Consider the following 16952-nt stretch of genomic DNA (forward strand, 5'->3'; position numbering starts at 1 on the left):
TAAAAACGTTAAAAGGGCTCTCTAGAAGTCAGATCTAATTTGAGTATCAATGTTTATTATAAGTCTGTAGGATATAATTGCTAGTCTAATAGTTTTTCTTGACACAAAATTACATCTTCATGTTTATTCTTTGTTTAAAAAATTTATTGTGGTTAGATGTTGGGTTTAAAGTAACACTCATTAAAACATTGAGCATTCATGATAAATTGTACCCAAGAACTAAATTGAAAAAATAACCGACTTTATGAAGAAATGGCTGAAAAATGCAATGCAAGTTTGTAAATATATGTGTATATGTATCTATACATGTATACAATATATACATAGACATATAAATAAATATAAAAATATATGAAATAAATTTTATATATTTGTAAATAGATAGCCTGAGTACTTTGATGGGAATGCATCACAGTTTTAGATATGAATTTCTTATGGATTTCCCAATTTCACTTATTAGTAACTAGAGCTTAGATTTGGGTTATTTAACATTAACTTAGAAAAAGTGGATTAGGCAAATACCAAGAGCTGACAGACTAAATAAACCTTTTTGATGTTTTAGAGTCATTGACTAAATCCAAGGATATATAAGCATATTGAAATATACTTAGTTTTAAAATGTAAAGCATTTATTACTCATGTACTCATACATGTATTTATTCTTTCATGCAACATCCATCTCCATTATTCCGTAAGGGATTCAATATGTCACAATTACAAAGTGTTAATTTTATTCCTTTATCTTGGAAGGAAGGTATATCATACTGCCTTTATTGAGTTTTAATCTTTCTATAGTGTTTAATGTTCTAACTTTTTAACTTACATAAAATTTGCAATAGCTTGTTATGCCACCATGGTAATTTTGAAGTAGCAATTTAGAGCAAAAGATTTAGATGAATTTGATTGGTTTTAAATTAGCTGCATATTCATTAATTCTCAATTTTTCTCTTTTATGCAGAGATACCTACCTATTGACACTATAGAATCTGGCATTCATCCAGTATATTTTTGCAGCACTCACTATATTGAAATGCTACTGAAAGCAGAGGTGCCACTTGTATTTTCAGCTTTTCACATGTCTGGTTTTGCACCATCACAGGTAATCCATAGGAAATAGTATTTCTTCAACTCCAAGATCTCAGTGTATTTAAAGAAAATTACATTCTCATCAAATATAGGAAATACATTGAAATTAATCACGTCATTTTTGTAAGTAGTCATACGTCTCTATGTGTTTAAATCTTTAAACTGGCTTTTTTCCCCTAGGTCTTTTATAACATATAGGTTTGCTTTATTGTAGATCCCTGGCATTCACGGATGTTGAGTTCTGTTTCAGCTATTCAAGACATAGACATTCTGAAAGTCTATGACATGTAGCTTTTTTTTTTTTCAACATCTTTATTGGAGTATAATTGCTTTACAATGGTGTGTTAGTTTCTGCTATCTAACAAAGTGAATGAGCTATATGTATACATATATCCCCATATCCCCTCCCTTTGCGCTTCACTCTCACTCACCCTATCCCACCCCTCTAGATGGTCACAAAGCACGGAGTTGATCTCCCTGTGCTATGTTGCTGCTTCCCACTAGCTATCTATTTTACATTTGGTAGTGTATATATGTCCATGCCACTCTCTCCCTCCATCCCAGTTTATCCTTCCCCCTCCACGTGTTCTTAAGTCCATTCTCTATGCCTGCATCTTTATTCCTGCCCTGCCCCTAGGTTCTTCAGAACCTTTTTTTTTTAAATTCCACATATATGTGTTAGCATACAGTATTTGTTTTTCTCTTTCTGACTTACTCCACTCTGTATGACAGACTCTAGGTCCATCCACCTCACTACAAATAACTCAATTTCGTTTCATTTTATGGCTTAGTAATATTCCGTTGTATATATGTATCACATCTTCTTTATCCATTCATCTGTCGATGGACACTTAGGTTGCCTCCATGTCCTGGCTATACAGATAATGCTGCAGTGAACATTGTGGTACATGACTCTTTTTGAATTATGGTTTTCTCCAGGTATATGCCCAGTAGTGGGATTGCTAGGTCGTATGGTAGTTCTATTTTTAGTTTTTGAAGGAACCTCCATACTGTTCTCCATAGTGGCTGTATCAATTTACATTGCCACAAACAGTGCAAGAGGGTTCCCTTTTCTCCACACCCTGTCCAGCATTTATTGTTTGTAGACTCTTTGATGATGGCCATTCTGACTGGTGTGAGGTGATAACCTCATTGTAGTTTTGATTTGCATTTCTCTAATGATTAGTGATGTTGAGCATCCTTTCATGTGCTTGTTGGCAATCTGTATATCTTCTTTGGAGAAATGTCTATTTAGGTCTTCTGCCCATTTTTGGATTGGGTTGTTTGTTTTTTGGATATTGAGCTGCATGAACTGCTTGTATATTTTGGAGATTAATCCTTCGTCAGTTGCTTCATTTGCAAATATTTTCTCCCATTCTGAGGCTTGTCTTTTCGTCTTGTTTATGGTTTCATTTGCTGTGCAAAGGCTTTTAAGTTTCATTAGGTCCTGTTTCTTTATGTTTGTTTTTATTTCCCTTTCTCTAGGAGGTGGGTAAAAAAGGATCTTGCTGTGATTTATGTCATGGAGCATTCTGCCTATGTTTTCCTCTAAGAGTTTTAGAGTGTCTGGCCTTACATTTAGGTCTTAATCCATTTTGAGTTTATTTTCGTGTATGGTGCTAGGGAGTGTTCTAATTTCATTCTTTTACATGTAGTTGTCCAGTTTTCCCAGCATCACTTATTGAAGAGGCTGTCTTTTCTCCACTGTATATTCTTGCCTCCTTTATCAAAGATAAGGTGTCCATACTGTGTGTGGGTTTATCCCTGGGCTTTCTATCCTGTAACTTTGATCTATTTTTCTGTTTCTGTGCCAGTACCATACTGTCTTGATTACTGTAGCTTAGTATAGTCTGAAGCCTGGGAACCTGATTCCTCCAGCTCTGTTTTTCTTTTTCAAGATTGATTTGGGTATTCGGGGTCTTTTGTGTATTCCATACAAATTGTGAAATTTTTTGTTCTAGTTCTGTGGAAAATGCCATTGGTAGTTTAATAGGGATTGCATTGAATCTGTAGACTTCTTTGGGTAAGTATAGTCATTTTCACAATGTTGATTCTTCCAATATAAGAATGTGGTATATCTCTCCATCTGTTTTTCTAATCTTTAATTTCTTTCATCAGTGTCTTATAGTTTTGTGCATACAGGTCTTTTGTCTCCTTAGGTAGGTTTATTCCTAGGTATTTTATTCTTTTTTTTGCAGTGATAAATGGGAGGGTTTCCTTAATTTCTCTTCCAAATTTTTCGTCGTCAGTGTTTAGGAATGCAAGAGTGTTCTGTGCATTAATTTCGTATCCTGCTACTTTACCAAATTCATTGATTAGCTCTAGTAGTTTTCTGGTAACATCTTTAGGATTCTCTGTGTATAGTATCAATGTCATCTGCAGACAGTGACAGTTTTACTTCTTCTCTGATCTGGATTCCTTTTATTTCTTTTTCTTCTCTGATGGCTGTGGCTAGAACTTCCAAAACTATGTTGAGTAATAGTGGTGAGAGTGGGCAACCTTGTCTTTTTCCTGATCTTAGTGGAAATGGTTTCAGTTTTTCACCATTGAGAACAGTGTTGGCTGTGGGTTTTTCATATATGGCCTTTATTATGTTGAGGTAGGTTGCCTCTATGCCTACTTTCTGGAGGGTTTTTATCATAAATGAGTGTTGAATTTTGTCAAAAGCTTTTTCTGCATCTTTTGAGATTATCCTATGGCTTTTCTCCTTCAATTTGTTAATATGGTGTATCACATTGATTGATTTGCATATACTGAAGAATCCTTGCATCTGTGGGATAAACCCCACTTGATCAAGGTGTATGATCCTTTTAATGTGCTGTTGGATTCTGTTTGCTAGAATGTTGTTGAGGATTTTTGCATGTTTGTTCATCAGTGATATTGGCCTGTAGTTTTCTTTCTTTGTGGCATCTTTGTCTGGTTTTGGTATCAGGGTGATGGTGGCCTCGCAGAATGAGTTTGGGAGTGTTCCTCCCTCTGCTATATTTTGGAAGAGTTTGAGAAGGATAGGTGTTAGCTCTTCTCTAAATGTTTGATAGAATTTGCCTGTGAAGCCATCTGGTCCTGGGCTTTTGTTTGTTGGAAGATTTTTAATCACAGTTTCAATTTCAGTGCTTGTGACTGGTCTGTTTATATTTTCTGTTTCTTCCTGGTTCAGTCTCGGAAGATTGTGCTCTTCTAAGAATTTGTCCGTTTCTTCCAGGTTGTCCATTTTATTTTCATATAGTTACTTTTAGTAATGTATCATGATTCTTTGTATTTCTGCAGTGTCAGTTGTTACTTCTCCTTTTTCCTTTCTAATTCTATTGACTTGAGTCTTCTCCCTTTTTTTCTTGATGCGTCTGGCTAATGGTTTATCAATTTTGTTTATCTTCTCAAAGAACCAGCTTTTAGTTTTATTGATCTTTGCTATTGTTTCCTTCATTTCTTTTTCATTTATTTCTAATCTGATCTTTATGATTTCTTTCCTTCTGCTAACTTTGGGGTTTTTTGTTCTTCTTTCTCTATTTACTTTAGGTGTAAGGTTAGGTTGTTGATTGGATATTTTTCTTGTTTCTTGAGGTAGGATTGTGTTGCTATAAACTTCCCTCTTAGAACTGTTTTTGCTGCATCCCGTAGGTTTTGGGTCATTGTGTTTTCATTGTAATTTGTTTCTAGGTATTTTTGGATTTCCTTTTTGATTTCTTCAGTGACGTCTTGGTTATTTAGTACGTATTGTTTAGCCTCCATGTGTTTGTATTTGTTACAAATTTTTTTCTGTAATTGATATCTAGTCTCATAGCGTGGTCGGAATAGATACTTGATACGATTTCAATTTTCTTAAATTTACCAAGGCTTGATTTGTGACCCAAGATACGATGTTTCCTGGAGAATATTCCATGAGCACTTGAGAGGAAAGTTTATTCTGTTGTTTTTTTGGCAGAATGTCCTATAAATACCAGTTAAGTCCATCTTGTTTAGTGTGTCATTTAAAGCTTATGTTTCCTTATTTGTTTTCATTTTGGATGGTCTGTCCATTGGTGAAAGTGGGGTTTTAAAGTCCCCTACTATGATTGTGTTGCTATCAATTTACCCTTTTATGGCTGTTACCATTTGCCTTATGTATTGAGGTGCTTCTATGTTGGGTACATAAATATTTACAGTTGTTATTATGTTCTTGGATTGATCCCTTGATCATTACATAGTGTCCTTCTTTGTCTCTTGTAATAGTCTTTATTTTAAAGTCTATTTTGTCTGATATGAGAATTGCTACTCCAGCTTTCTTTTGATTTCCATTTGCATTTTTAATGGCGATGATAATATCTCCTCCATAAGGCTTCTGTAAGGATTAAGTAGGGTAACTAAGGGCAAGAATTCTCATCACCACTGTGTATCTGGTATGTGAGATACTCTATCTTATCTAACAATTAGCGTTCTTGTCTCTGCTTTTGGGGTACTGGGAAGGTTTAATGATTTTTTGAGGGCCTGGAATTGGAAATGTCATATGCAGTAGCCACAGATGTCTCCCTCCTGTGCATGGTTAGTCCTTCATTGGTGGAGTGTGGATTGTTTCTTCACTGTGTTATCAGGCTCAAGTTTATTATTGTAGAACTTAAACCTTTTTTCTAATTTTAGAATCTTTAGGTCAGAGTCCCAGAAGGTAGAAATACTTAATCAAAAAGATATGAACACTTTTAAGGCTCTTGATGCATATTATCAAATTGCTTTGATTTTTCTTCTAAGAAAAATGAAGAGACTTTCTGTCCTTCAGGACCACGTATTTGGCTTTTTTAAAGCTAATTGCTAAATTTTTAAAATTTGGGAGGTTTGGGGAGTTTTTTAAACATTAATAAGGTTGATTATAATTCCATAGCTTTATTAATTAGATGTATCTTTTTATTAATTGCCCACCTGTCTTAGTGTTTCCTATTAACTTGTAAATAGTCTTTAAATGTAACTACCACTATCCAAATCTCTTCAGTTCTTGAGTAATAAATATTTTACGTTTATTTTTGTAATATATTGGCCATTTACTTATTTACTATTGTATTTTACTTATTGTAACTTTATATTGTGTCTTAAAGTGGAGTAAGAGTAAGCCTATCATTTCCTTGCTAACTCTGTCCTTAAAAAATTAGTTTAGCTATTTCTACCTAATGGTTCCTCTATGTGCACTTTAAGGTAATTTTTCCCAGTTCAAAGTGGGCATTTGAGTTTGAAATTTAGATTGCTATTATGTTAAACTATAGATCCTCACTGTACTCAACTTTCCTATCTAGGAACATGGTAAGCTTTGACATTTATTTTCTTTATGTTATATTTTACTAAAGTTGTAAAGCTTTTTCCAAAGAGGTGTAGTACATTTCTCATTACAGATATTTCTAATTAGTTTAGCTTGATCTCTTTTTCAGTTCTATTTTCTCTTTGGTTATTATTAATAACTAGTAAAGTCATTAGCTTTTGTATGTTAATTTGGTTATATGTTTTTTCTAGATTTTTGTTAATTTTTTCCTCCAACCTTCTAATATACTTTATTTCTCTTTCATTCTTTTTTTAATTATGTAATTTTTCATTAAGCATAATACCCTCCAGGTCCATCCCATGTTGTCCCAAATGGCAAAATTTTATTCTTTTTTATGGCTGAATAATATTCCATTGTATATATATGTACCACATCTTTTCTATCCAGTTTATCTGTTGATGGACACTTATTTTGCCTCCATATCTTGGCTATCATAAATAGTGCTGAATATGAACATTAAGGTGCATATATAACAAATCAAAAGCAGACTCACAGATACTGAGAACAATCTAGTAGTTACCAGAGGGGAGAGGTTTGAGTGGAGGAGCAAAATAGGTGAAGGGGTTTAAGAAGTGCACACGACTAAGTAAGCATGTTGTTAAATAAAATATACAGATCTCTAGAGTAAAAATAATAAGCTTAACTAGAATACAAAAAATTAAATGTAGTTAGAAATATATATTTGTTGATTACAGCATAGGAATTATAGTCAGTATTGTAGAATAACTTTATATGGAGTATAAGCTGTAAAAATATCAAATTACTGTGTTATACACCTGAAACTAATATAACATTTTAAGTCAACTATACTTCAACAGAAAATTTTTGGAAAATTTTCCAGTATAATACTAAGTAATAGTGGCTTACTTGTTTTAGACTTGAATGATTACTGGGAGTTCATCCAGCATTTCACCATTAAGTAGTAACTATTTATGGAGAGTATTTTTCCCTGTCATGCTATGGAAGAATCTTTCTAGTCTATGTAAGGTATTGAATTTTAATTTCTTTAATCAAGTGAGAATGTTGAATTTTGTCAACTTCCTTTATGGTTAAGATTATCTTGATCTTGGAACTTATTTGACCTGTTTATAGGACATGTTGATAGATTTTTTAATAGTAAACTATCTTTGCATTCCTTTGGGTTTGTCCTACTGGAGGTCTTTTTCTTTTAACTAGACAGTATAGTTCCTGACATTATGATATGTGCCTTTATACTTATTTTGAAGAGACCTTATGTCATTTATTACAACTACTTGCATCAGGTTACTCTGCCTGCTGAATTTTAAATTTCCTGAAGTTCAATAAGAAGTCTAAATATAACAGAGGAATTGCATGTAGTGGAAAAGCCAATTCTTTCTGTGCCAATTCTAGCTCTTACTGTGTATGTACCTAAAACACTTGTGAGAATTTTGAAACAGAAAATGTTTAATTCTGCTTGGAAGTAGTTACTTAAATATTTACTATAAGCTCAACAATCCATTCTTTCTATTTTTTTTTTAATAATTCAAGCCAGGGAGCAGTATGTTCCTGAGAGTTCCTTGTGTCATTCTAGTCTTGATTAATATGATGTATATTGTCTAATATCTCCAATCATTTATTAAATTGCTAACATATAACCTTTAAGAATGGACTACTAAAAACTGTGGGGAAAAACTTGCAATACCTAAGGCCCCACTATATGAATTTGGTACCTCTTTATCATTTTGGCATCTCTTTAACAATTTGATATATGTTTATCAATTTGAAACTGCATACATGTAGCAGGTTTACCTAATAAAAACTACTGCATTATTTCTGAGTAGTAATGTTAGTATGTTTCTTAAATTTATCTAATGTAAAAATGCCTTTTTAATGGCTCCTTATGTGAGCTAATCATTTTGTGCCTTAAGTGTGTATCATTGCTTTGTTTATATTATTTGCCGTTTTATTGCTAATTATGAACTATGAGAACAACTTTTAAGTAACTAGGTATATGTGGTTAAGTAATTATTTGGGTACAAATTTTGTATTTCAAAGCTTATTTATTCTCATCTAATTAGGAGCGGTGCTTTTTGAAGTTGCGTATTTATAGACACTAAGGGATTGGTTGATTAATGAAGGAATTTGTGATCAGGCTGTTAAATAAAATATACAGATCTCTACAGTAAAAATAATAAGCTTAACTAGAATACAAAAAATTAAATGTAGTTAGAAATATATATTTGTTGATTAGAGTTTGAGTAACCGAGATTGGAAGGAAAATCAAAATTCAAATATATATTTTTTCTTTTTAAATGAACAGAAAATCACATGTTCTAACTAACTTTTTGACCAATTTTATTCTTTGGTAACAAAAACTTTATTGTATTTTAGTAATTTGCGTGCTTTAAGCAGTACCCTTTATCTTTAATAATTTATCTTTTTTTCCTTGGGGTCGTGATTCTGCATATCAGTGATTATTGTACTATACTGTGTCAGCAAGTGGGCTAACATGGATAATCCTCTGAATATATTTACCCCCACCATGAAAGCAGGATTAAAGAAAACTCTTTTATTATTTCATATTTTGTGACATAGTGCTTTTGTAAAATGCAAAATTATACAAATGTAAATCTAAATTTCAAGACTGGGAATGCCCCTTGTTCAGTCACATTCTTAAATGTGCGTGTCCCCAAGCTTTCCCTTTCCTCACATTGTTGATGTTGCTACTTAAAATGATACCTTCTCCCTCCTTGTGCCCCATCTTTACTTGTCAGGTATTTATCCTTGATATCTGTCCAAATGGAAGCTTTTTGGATCACCTACAAGTAGATGATTCTGCTTTGAATTTGTATGCAGTTTCTGTATTATTCTTCTGGTAGAAATATATCTTTTTCTTTGTGGAATCGTTATTTGTGTGTTTACCTCTTTCTTACTAGTTGAAGTTCCTTAAAGGTATGTGTGCCTGACCTATCTTCAAGTCCTTTAAGTGTCTGACACAGTGTCTTGTCTAGAAGTGCAACAAAAATACTACCTTTTGGGCGTCCCTGGTGGCGCAGTGGTTGGGAGTCCGCCTGCCGATGCAGGGGACGCGGGTTCGTGCCCTGGTCCGGGAGGATCCCACGTGCCGCGGAGCGGCTGGGCCCCTGGGCCATGGCCGCTGAGCCTGCGCGTCCGGAGCCTGTGCTCCGCGGCGGGAGAGGCCACAGCAGTGGGAGGCCCGCGTACCGCAAAAAAAAAAAAAAAAAAAAAAAAAAACTACCTTTTTATTTATAACAACTTTTTGCAGTATAAAAAGTGTGTTTCCAGATCTTATTTCATTTAAAATTTTAACTTCATGACAAATGGAGAAATTCAGGATCAGTGAAGTGAGTTAATTGACTTACTGATATCACCCTGATAGCGAGGACTTCACTTTAAACCACATCTTACTTTACTAATATTCTTTCTATGATGAACAAATAATGCCAGAAGAGCTGTTAAAAAGTGTCTTTGTATCATAAAACTTGATCATTTAGAGCATACCTATTTTGACTTAATCAGGTATCCATAAGTAATTGCTCTAACCAATGTTTTTACTTAAGAATTAAGTAAATACTTTGAAGATTGTTTTTTTTATATCTAGATACAAGTGAGAATAATTTACCTCAGCTAAAATAATTATGTTTGTCTCAGTGTTGCATCTTAATGTGCTTTGGCATAAGCTTAAGTATGATTAAGGAGCAAAATTTTCTAGGAAGGCTATGGTACGTTTTGATGCATATTGTATAAGTGATTTTCCTCCCTCTTTATCCTAAAAAGACATTCAAATGTTTCAAATTATAATTCAGTGTAAGGAACATTGGTTTACTATAAAAACATAATTAGTTTGTTTCGCTTTCTTTGTAACCTATTCCGTAAACTACTAATAATATTTTCTCAATGACTGTAAGGCCTCAACTGCTTGGTTTTGAAAATATAGTGTATTTTTGAGACTTATCATAAGAGGGAATTTGGCAGTATCTAGCAAAAACATATGTGCATTTACCCTTTCATCCAGCAGTCTCATTTATAGAAATCTATCCCAGAGATACACGGACAAAAATATGGAAAATGTATGTAAAACATATATATATATAACATATATATAAACATATATATGTTTATATATATATAAAATATGTTTTTATATAACATATATATAAAAACAAATATGTTTTTATAGCATATAGTATCAAAAGACTAGAAATAATGCAAGTGTCCATAAACGGGATTGTTGAATGAGTTATGGTTTATCCACAGGGTAGCCCTATGCAGTTATAAAAATGAATGAGAAGTACCTCTGTATATTGCCATGGAGTGATATACAGGATCTTTTTTTAAGTGAGAAAAAGGTGGAGACAAAAAAGAGTGTTTAGTACATTACTATTTGTATGAGAAAGGGTGGAGATATAAATACATGTACAAATATCCTTATATTAAAAACATGAAAGAATGTATCATATTTTGTTAAACGATTTCTTATAGGGATAGGGAAAAGAATAAGCTGAAGAATCAGGAAATATACCTTACTTTGTCTTTTTACTTTGGAGTCATTTAAATAGTTCATATAATATAAACACATATAATTAAATGAACCTAACAGTACCCACTTGATAGTATAACCTTATGAGGCACTTTATTTTTTTTAACCATTTTTAAATTATAGTTAATTTACAATGTTGTGTAAGTGATTCAGTTATACATACATATATATGTGTGTGTATATATATATGTATATATATGTTATTTTCAGAATCTTTTCCATTATAGGTTATTACAAGACATTGAATATACTTCCCTGTGCTCTACAGTAGGTCCTTGTCATTTACCTATTTTATATATAGTAGTGTGTATATGTTAATCCCAAACTCCTCATTTATCTCCCACACCTGCTGTTATCCTCTCTGGTAACCATAGGTTTGTTCTCTATGTCTGTGAGTCTCTGTTTTGGTAAATAAGTTCATTTATATCGTTTTTTTTAGATTCCACATATAAGTGATACCATATGATAGTTGTGTTTCTCTGTCTGATTTACTTCACTTAGTGTGATAATATCTAGGTCCATCCATGTTGCTGCAAATGGCATTATTTCATTCTTTTTTATGGCTGAGTAATATTCCATTGTGTATATGTGCCACGTCTTCAGTATCCATTCATCTGTTGATGGACACTTAGGTTGCTTCCATGTCTTGGCTATTGTAAATAGTGCTGCAGTGAACATCGGGGTGCATGTATGTTTTCAAATTAGAGTTTTCTCCAGATATATGCCCAGGAGTAGAATTGCTGGATCATATGGTAGCTCTATTTTTAGTTTTTACGGGACCTCCATACTGTTCTCCATAGGGTCTGCACCAGTTTACATTCCCACCAACAGTATAGGAGGGTTTCTTTTTCTCCACACCCTAAAAGGCACTTTAAAACACAGTAATTTGACTGTACATGCCAAGTAATACATTGTCTAAATGACAAATAAAACAGCAAAAATACTACTGTTTTAAGTAATTATATTGCTTGTGGTCATGTTAGTATTATTATTCTGGATTGTTATTTTTGTCATGTGTGGTAAATGAAATGAAAAATTAATTCAGTTTGTTTTAAAGCAAACACAGATGTAACATATAGGAATTTACGATGTGTTGTATCTTAAAATTTTTAAAGAGGGGAAACCTATACAGGAAAATGGACTTCAGACATATCAGCCAGTCAGAATTTTGAAGCTTTGATGAGTCTGGTTCATGTACTGCTTTTTTCCTTTTATGTATATTTGGAATAATTCCATAATAAAAATGTTAAAGAAAAAAGTTCATCATGTCTATTTGGACACATACTATTTCTTTTGTCCTGTTGGAGTCCTAGACTGTCAGCTGATTCACGGACTATTTCATTTTATAAATATAGAGAAGTTACTTCCTTAACTCATGGTTCAGCATTCTTCCAGGGGAATAGTGTTTTAGAATTCTATTACAATTTAATAATTCTGGAGTATCTTACACATATAATAGCAATAGCAGATACAGTTCCTACCAAGTGAAGAAGGTCATATATTTAAAAAGTGTATGTCTCCTCTTTAAATATAAGTCCCATGAGAGCAGGAACTAAATGTCTTTTGTTCACAGAAGAATTATAACACTTGTAGATTAGGTACATAAATGTTTGTTAAATAATAAACATTTGTACCTTTGTTATAGAAAAACATTTACATAGCACTTGATATATTTTCAGAGTGCTTTCAATTATAATCGCTTTTTCCTTTCCTAAATTTCCTATGTGTAGAAAAGGCTGGTATTATTCTCCATTTAATGGAAAAAAATAGACATTGTATAGAAAACACTGCATGAATGTTGCATAGATGCCAGAAAATTGCCACTGCATTAGAAACTATGTATAATAAATAAGTAATTGCAGATTTGGGGGCAACTTTTTTTAACCAATATGGGTAAAGCTTTATGGATAAATAAGTATTTTGACTTTGGATATGTTTGTTTGAATCATATAAAATTGCTAGGCTTAAAGGTCAAAATGAGTTGACGAACAACAGTTCCACACCATTCAACCTGTAGAATAGGCCAACTAGAAAGAAGATAGAAACTGTTACCCCTTCATTACTGTCAACTTGCTAGTCACCTATGAAGCTGACAACTGAATGGGAACTGCTTTCTCTGGCTACTTGGATCATTTGTATTAATTTTCACTCTTCAGTTGTTTCTCCTTCTTCATTCATCCAGAGTCTCTCATTTTCATTAACAAAGCGTGGCCCTAAGTTGATTGGTATTAACATCTGTAGCAAAGAACAGACAGAAGCCTGGCAGCAGTGCATTAGGGAATTAAAAACGTTTTGCTTCTAGTCAAAGAACCACTGACTCTTTCAAGCCATCTAGTCAAGTAGGAGCAAGAGATGTATTTCCTCTCCAGGGCAGCTGAGCTATACTGTGTGGATACTTGATTAGGCAGTGGAAGTTGGTGATGAGCTTTGCATACCAACCTTCCCTCCAGGTCAAGATCTAGGAGAAGAATCCTGTTGCTGCCAAGTGAAAAGTAAAGTTGTGACCAAAGGAAATTAAATATATCCTTCCTGTTGACAAATATTGGATGTTCACAGATATATTTTAATTCAATATTGAGTTAACCGATGGGCTCTATGAAAAGATTTTGAAACATAATAGAAGGGAACATAATATTTGTAAAGGAAAATCTGATACCTGAAACAGAATTAAAGTTAAAAAAAAAAAAATTTGGTCATGTATAGTTGGCATTATCAATAATAAGAACTATGACCAGAAAATGAGATGAAAATATATGCCTATAATAGCCTGAAATTAAAAGGTTAATGGTTGACATGAGTAATGATGTATGGAAAACAAAAATTTTATGATACCATCTGGTATGCGCTGATTTGTGCCCTTCCCTCCCTGCACCCCCCCTGCAAAATTCATATGTTGAAGTCCTAACCCTCAGTACCTCAGAATGAGACTGTATTTGGAGACAGAGTCTTTAAAGGGGTAATTAAGTTAAAATGAGGTCATTAGGGTGGGTCTGAATCCAATATTATCAGTGTATTTATAAGAAGAAATTTGGACACCAGACACGTACAAGAGAAAGACCATGTGAAAACGTTGGGAGAAGACGGCCATTTACAAGCCAAGGAGAGAGGCCTCAGAAGAAACCAACCTTGCCAATACCTTAACCGTGGGCTTCTCCAAAATCTAGAGAAGATAAATTTCTGTTGTTTAAGTCACCCAGTCTGTTACCTTGTTACGACAACCTCAGCAAACCAATACACCTTGATAAAGGCAGTTAAAAGCAGAAGCAGCATCCCTCTAAACTGAATCAGGGAAATAAAAGCAAATTTTAGAAACTGTTCAATAATATACTTTTTAAAGGTCAAAACAGTGGAACAAAAAGGAAAATTTGTGTATGTCTACTTTATCTATGACAAAGTGAGATAAGCCTCCATATCTCCTCCGTTCCTTCCCACCTCTAAAGAACAAAACTATAGGGAAGAGAGGTTCAATCAAAGAAATCTTTCCTCAGTGGTAAATTGTAAATCATAAATTAAAAATATTGGAAAGTAATTGTCTTAGTTTCCCAGGACTGTAGTATCAAAGTACTACAAAGTCAATAACTTAAAACAACAGAAATTTATCATCTCACAGTTTTGGGGGATAAGTGTTGGCAAGGCTCTGTTCCCTTTGAAGGCACTGGGGAAAGAACTGTTTGATGGCCCTCTCCTAGCTTCTGGTAGCCTTAGATATTCCTTGGCTTATAGATGCATCACTCCAATCTTCTGTCTTCACGTGACATTCTCCATGTGTGTCCTTTCAACTTCTGCCTTCTGTGTGTGTTCAGATTGTTCAGTTTCCTTGATACCAGTCATATTGGAATAGGGTTCACCCTAATGACCTCATTTTAACTTGATTACCTCTGTAAAGACGCTGTTTTCAAATAATGTCACATTCATAGGTCCTGGGGTTTAGGACTTTGACGTATTTTTGGGGGGAGACACAATTCCACCTGCAACATTAATGTACCAAAATATTAACAATGTTAATCACTGTATTTTTTTAAGTTTTCTGTTTGTTTTTGTGATGGGTATGTATTACTTTTATAATCTGAAAAATATTATTCAGAAAGTAAAGTAAATGATTTTTGTAAAAAGTCTCATTTTTGAATTCTATTCATTAGCTCTCAGTTTTTATGTTATATAATTCTAGTTGGTTTAAATTGTTTTCTGATTCACCAAGAGTCCATATGCATATTTAGCAATCATCATCTGCATAATTATACAGCTGTGATTATAGGTAGAATAGAAAAAGCTCCGATCTCTGAATTAAAATAGTCTCAGCATTTGTTATCTGTAGAGAGCAGACTGGTGTTATGGTAAGAGGAGGAAAATATGACTAAATAAGGCATTTAGCAATAGCATAATGAACAGTGTGAACACCATCCAGTTACCCCTAAGTCCTGAATCCCAAGGCCATGAAACTTTTCTCACACATTAGGCAAATAGGTGAAGCATCCTTATTAGGCTTCTTGTATGCAAAATGTCTTTTTATTTTGATTAAATGCTAAGCTCTTCATTGGTTTTGTGTGAGTTATTGGGTACTGTTTTTTAAAAGTCAAATATGGCTTTATAAGCTTTCTAATGAACTAAATTCTTTTTTTTTTCTTTCCCTAGATTTGCCTGCAATGGATAACTCAGTGTTTTTGGAATTATTTAGATTGGATAGAAATCTGCCATTATATTGCTACTTGTATTTTCCTTGGTCCTGATTATCAAGTGTATATCTGTATAGCTATATTCAAACATCTACAACAAGACATTCTACAGCACACTCAGATTCAAGATCTGCAGGTTTTCCTAAAAGTAAGTAACTTTACTTCTAGAGGAAAAATTTTGGCTGAAAGTTAATGGTCAACTTTGATGGTGTGTCTAATGCCAGATATTTTTCTAGACACTCATGAAATCCTAAAAACAACCTTGAGAGGTAGGTATTATCTTTATTTTAGAGATGAGGAAACCAAGGCACTGAGTTAAATAAATTACCCAAGATTTTACAGCTGGTGAGTGGTGCTAGAGAGTGGTGGGCCTGGGATATGAAGTTAAGCTGCCTGGCTACAAAATTTTGCTTTCAGCCAGTATGCTGTGCCAAAAGGGCTTTTTTTTTTTTTTTTTTTGGATATTCCTATATCTTACTTAGTCAATAAAAGTTCAAGTTACTGTGTGTTAATACAGAGCTTTGATACTTTTTAAAAACATTTAATGTAATTGCCTATACCTTCATATTTTTCTAAACTATCAAATATTTTTATAAAAGGTTTCCATGAAAGATTCTATCATAACACTCTTTTTAAAAAAGTCTCTACTATATATAAGTTAATATTTTAAAGCAAGATATAGCTGCTTTCTTTCTCACAATAATGGGACTTTTGAAGCTCTGGACTTTAGAAAATGCAAGTTATATAAATATATCTCTATGTGTGATTCTTCCTGGAAATCCAACTTTTTGTTTTAAGCTAAAATCTTTCCTTGAATTTAAAATATGTTTCCCTCCCCCTGCTACCCTCAGACACACATATGCACGCATATGCATACATACACCAAAACCAACATTAGGTTTTTTCTAGGTGGACAGATAATTGCTACGTGAATTAATTTTATCTTTATTCTTTACCATTAGATACTTATCAGTTATTTTTCATTTAATGATGATTTTTTGTAAGTACATGTTATTGATTATTTAAGATTGCGAAACTATCAAGCATTTTTACTTCATAAATACTGAATTCAAAAGGTCTCAAACTTTCTACATATATCAATAGAATTATCTTAGAAACATTTTTAATGAAATAAAGTATAACAAGACAATGGTCATACATGTAGAAGGAAAACTTAGGTAGAAAAAGAAAAAAGTGGTCTGTAAGAGGTAATTTGGAGAACAGGGATGGTTAAGTAAATGAGAATTATGTTGAGGACAAAATGTGTGTTCCTTTTCAGTAAGGGACATTTTCATTAGTTGCAGTGGTCAGTTATAGAGATTTCAGTCTGAAATTTCCCCAAACTCTTATATTTTTATATCTCCTAACTTATAATTATCTAACCTCTTAT

At 33.2% G+C, this 16952-nt stretch overlaps 1 protein-coding gene across 1 annotated transcript in view; it reads left to right on the plus strand.

The window, feature by feature from the left end:
• Window positions 1-16952, plus strand: part of TBC1D32 (TBC1 domain family member 32) — a 183208-nt gene that overhangs the window by 157114 nt on the left and 9142 nt on the right. The window contains exons 32-33 of the mRNA XM_060167378.1: window positions 959-1099; window positions 15522-15710. Of these exons, the coding sequence (XP_060023361.1) occupies window positions 959-1099; window positions 15522-15710 (330 nt within the window). The remainder of the gene's footprint in view (window positions 1-958; window positions 1100-15521; window positions 15711-16952) is intronic.

Source organism: Lagenorhynchus albirostris, chromosome 12 (genome assembly GCF_949774975.1).
Source record: "Lagenorhynchus albirostris chromosome 12, mLagAlb1.1, whole genome shotgun sequence".
In the NCBI taxonomy this organism is placed as follows: domain Eukaryota; kingdom Metazoa; phylum Chordata; class Mammalia; order Artiodactyla; family Delphinidae; genus Lagenorhynchus; species Lagenorhynchus albirostris.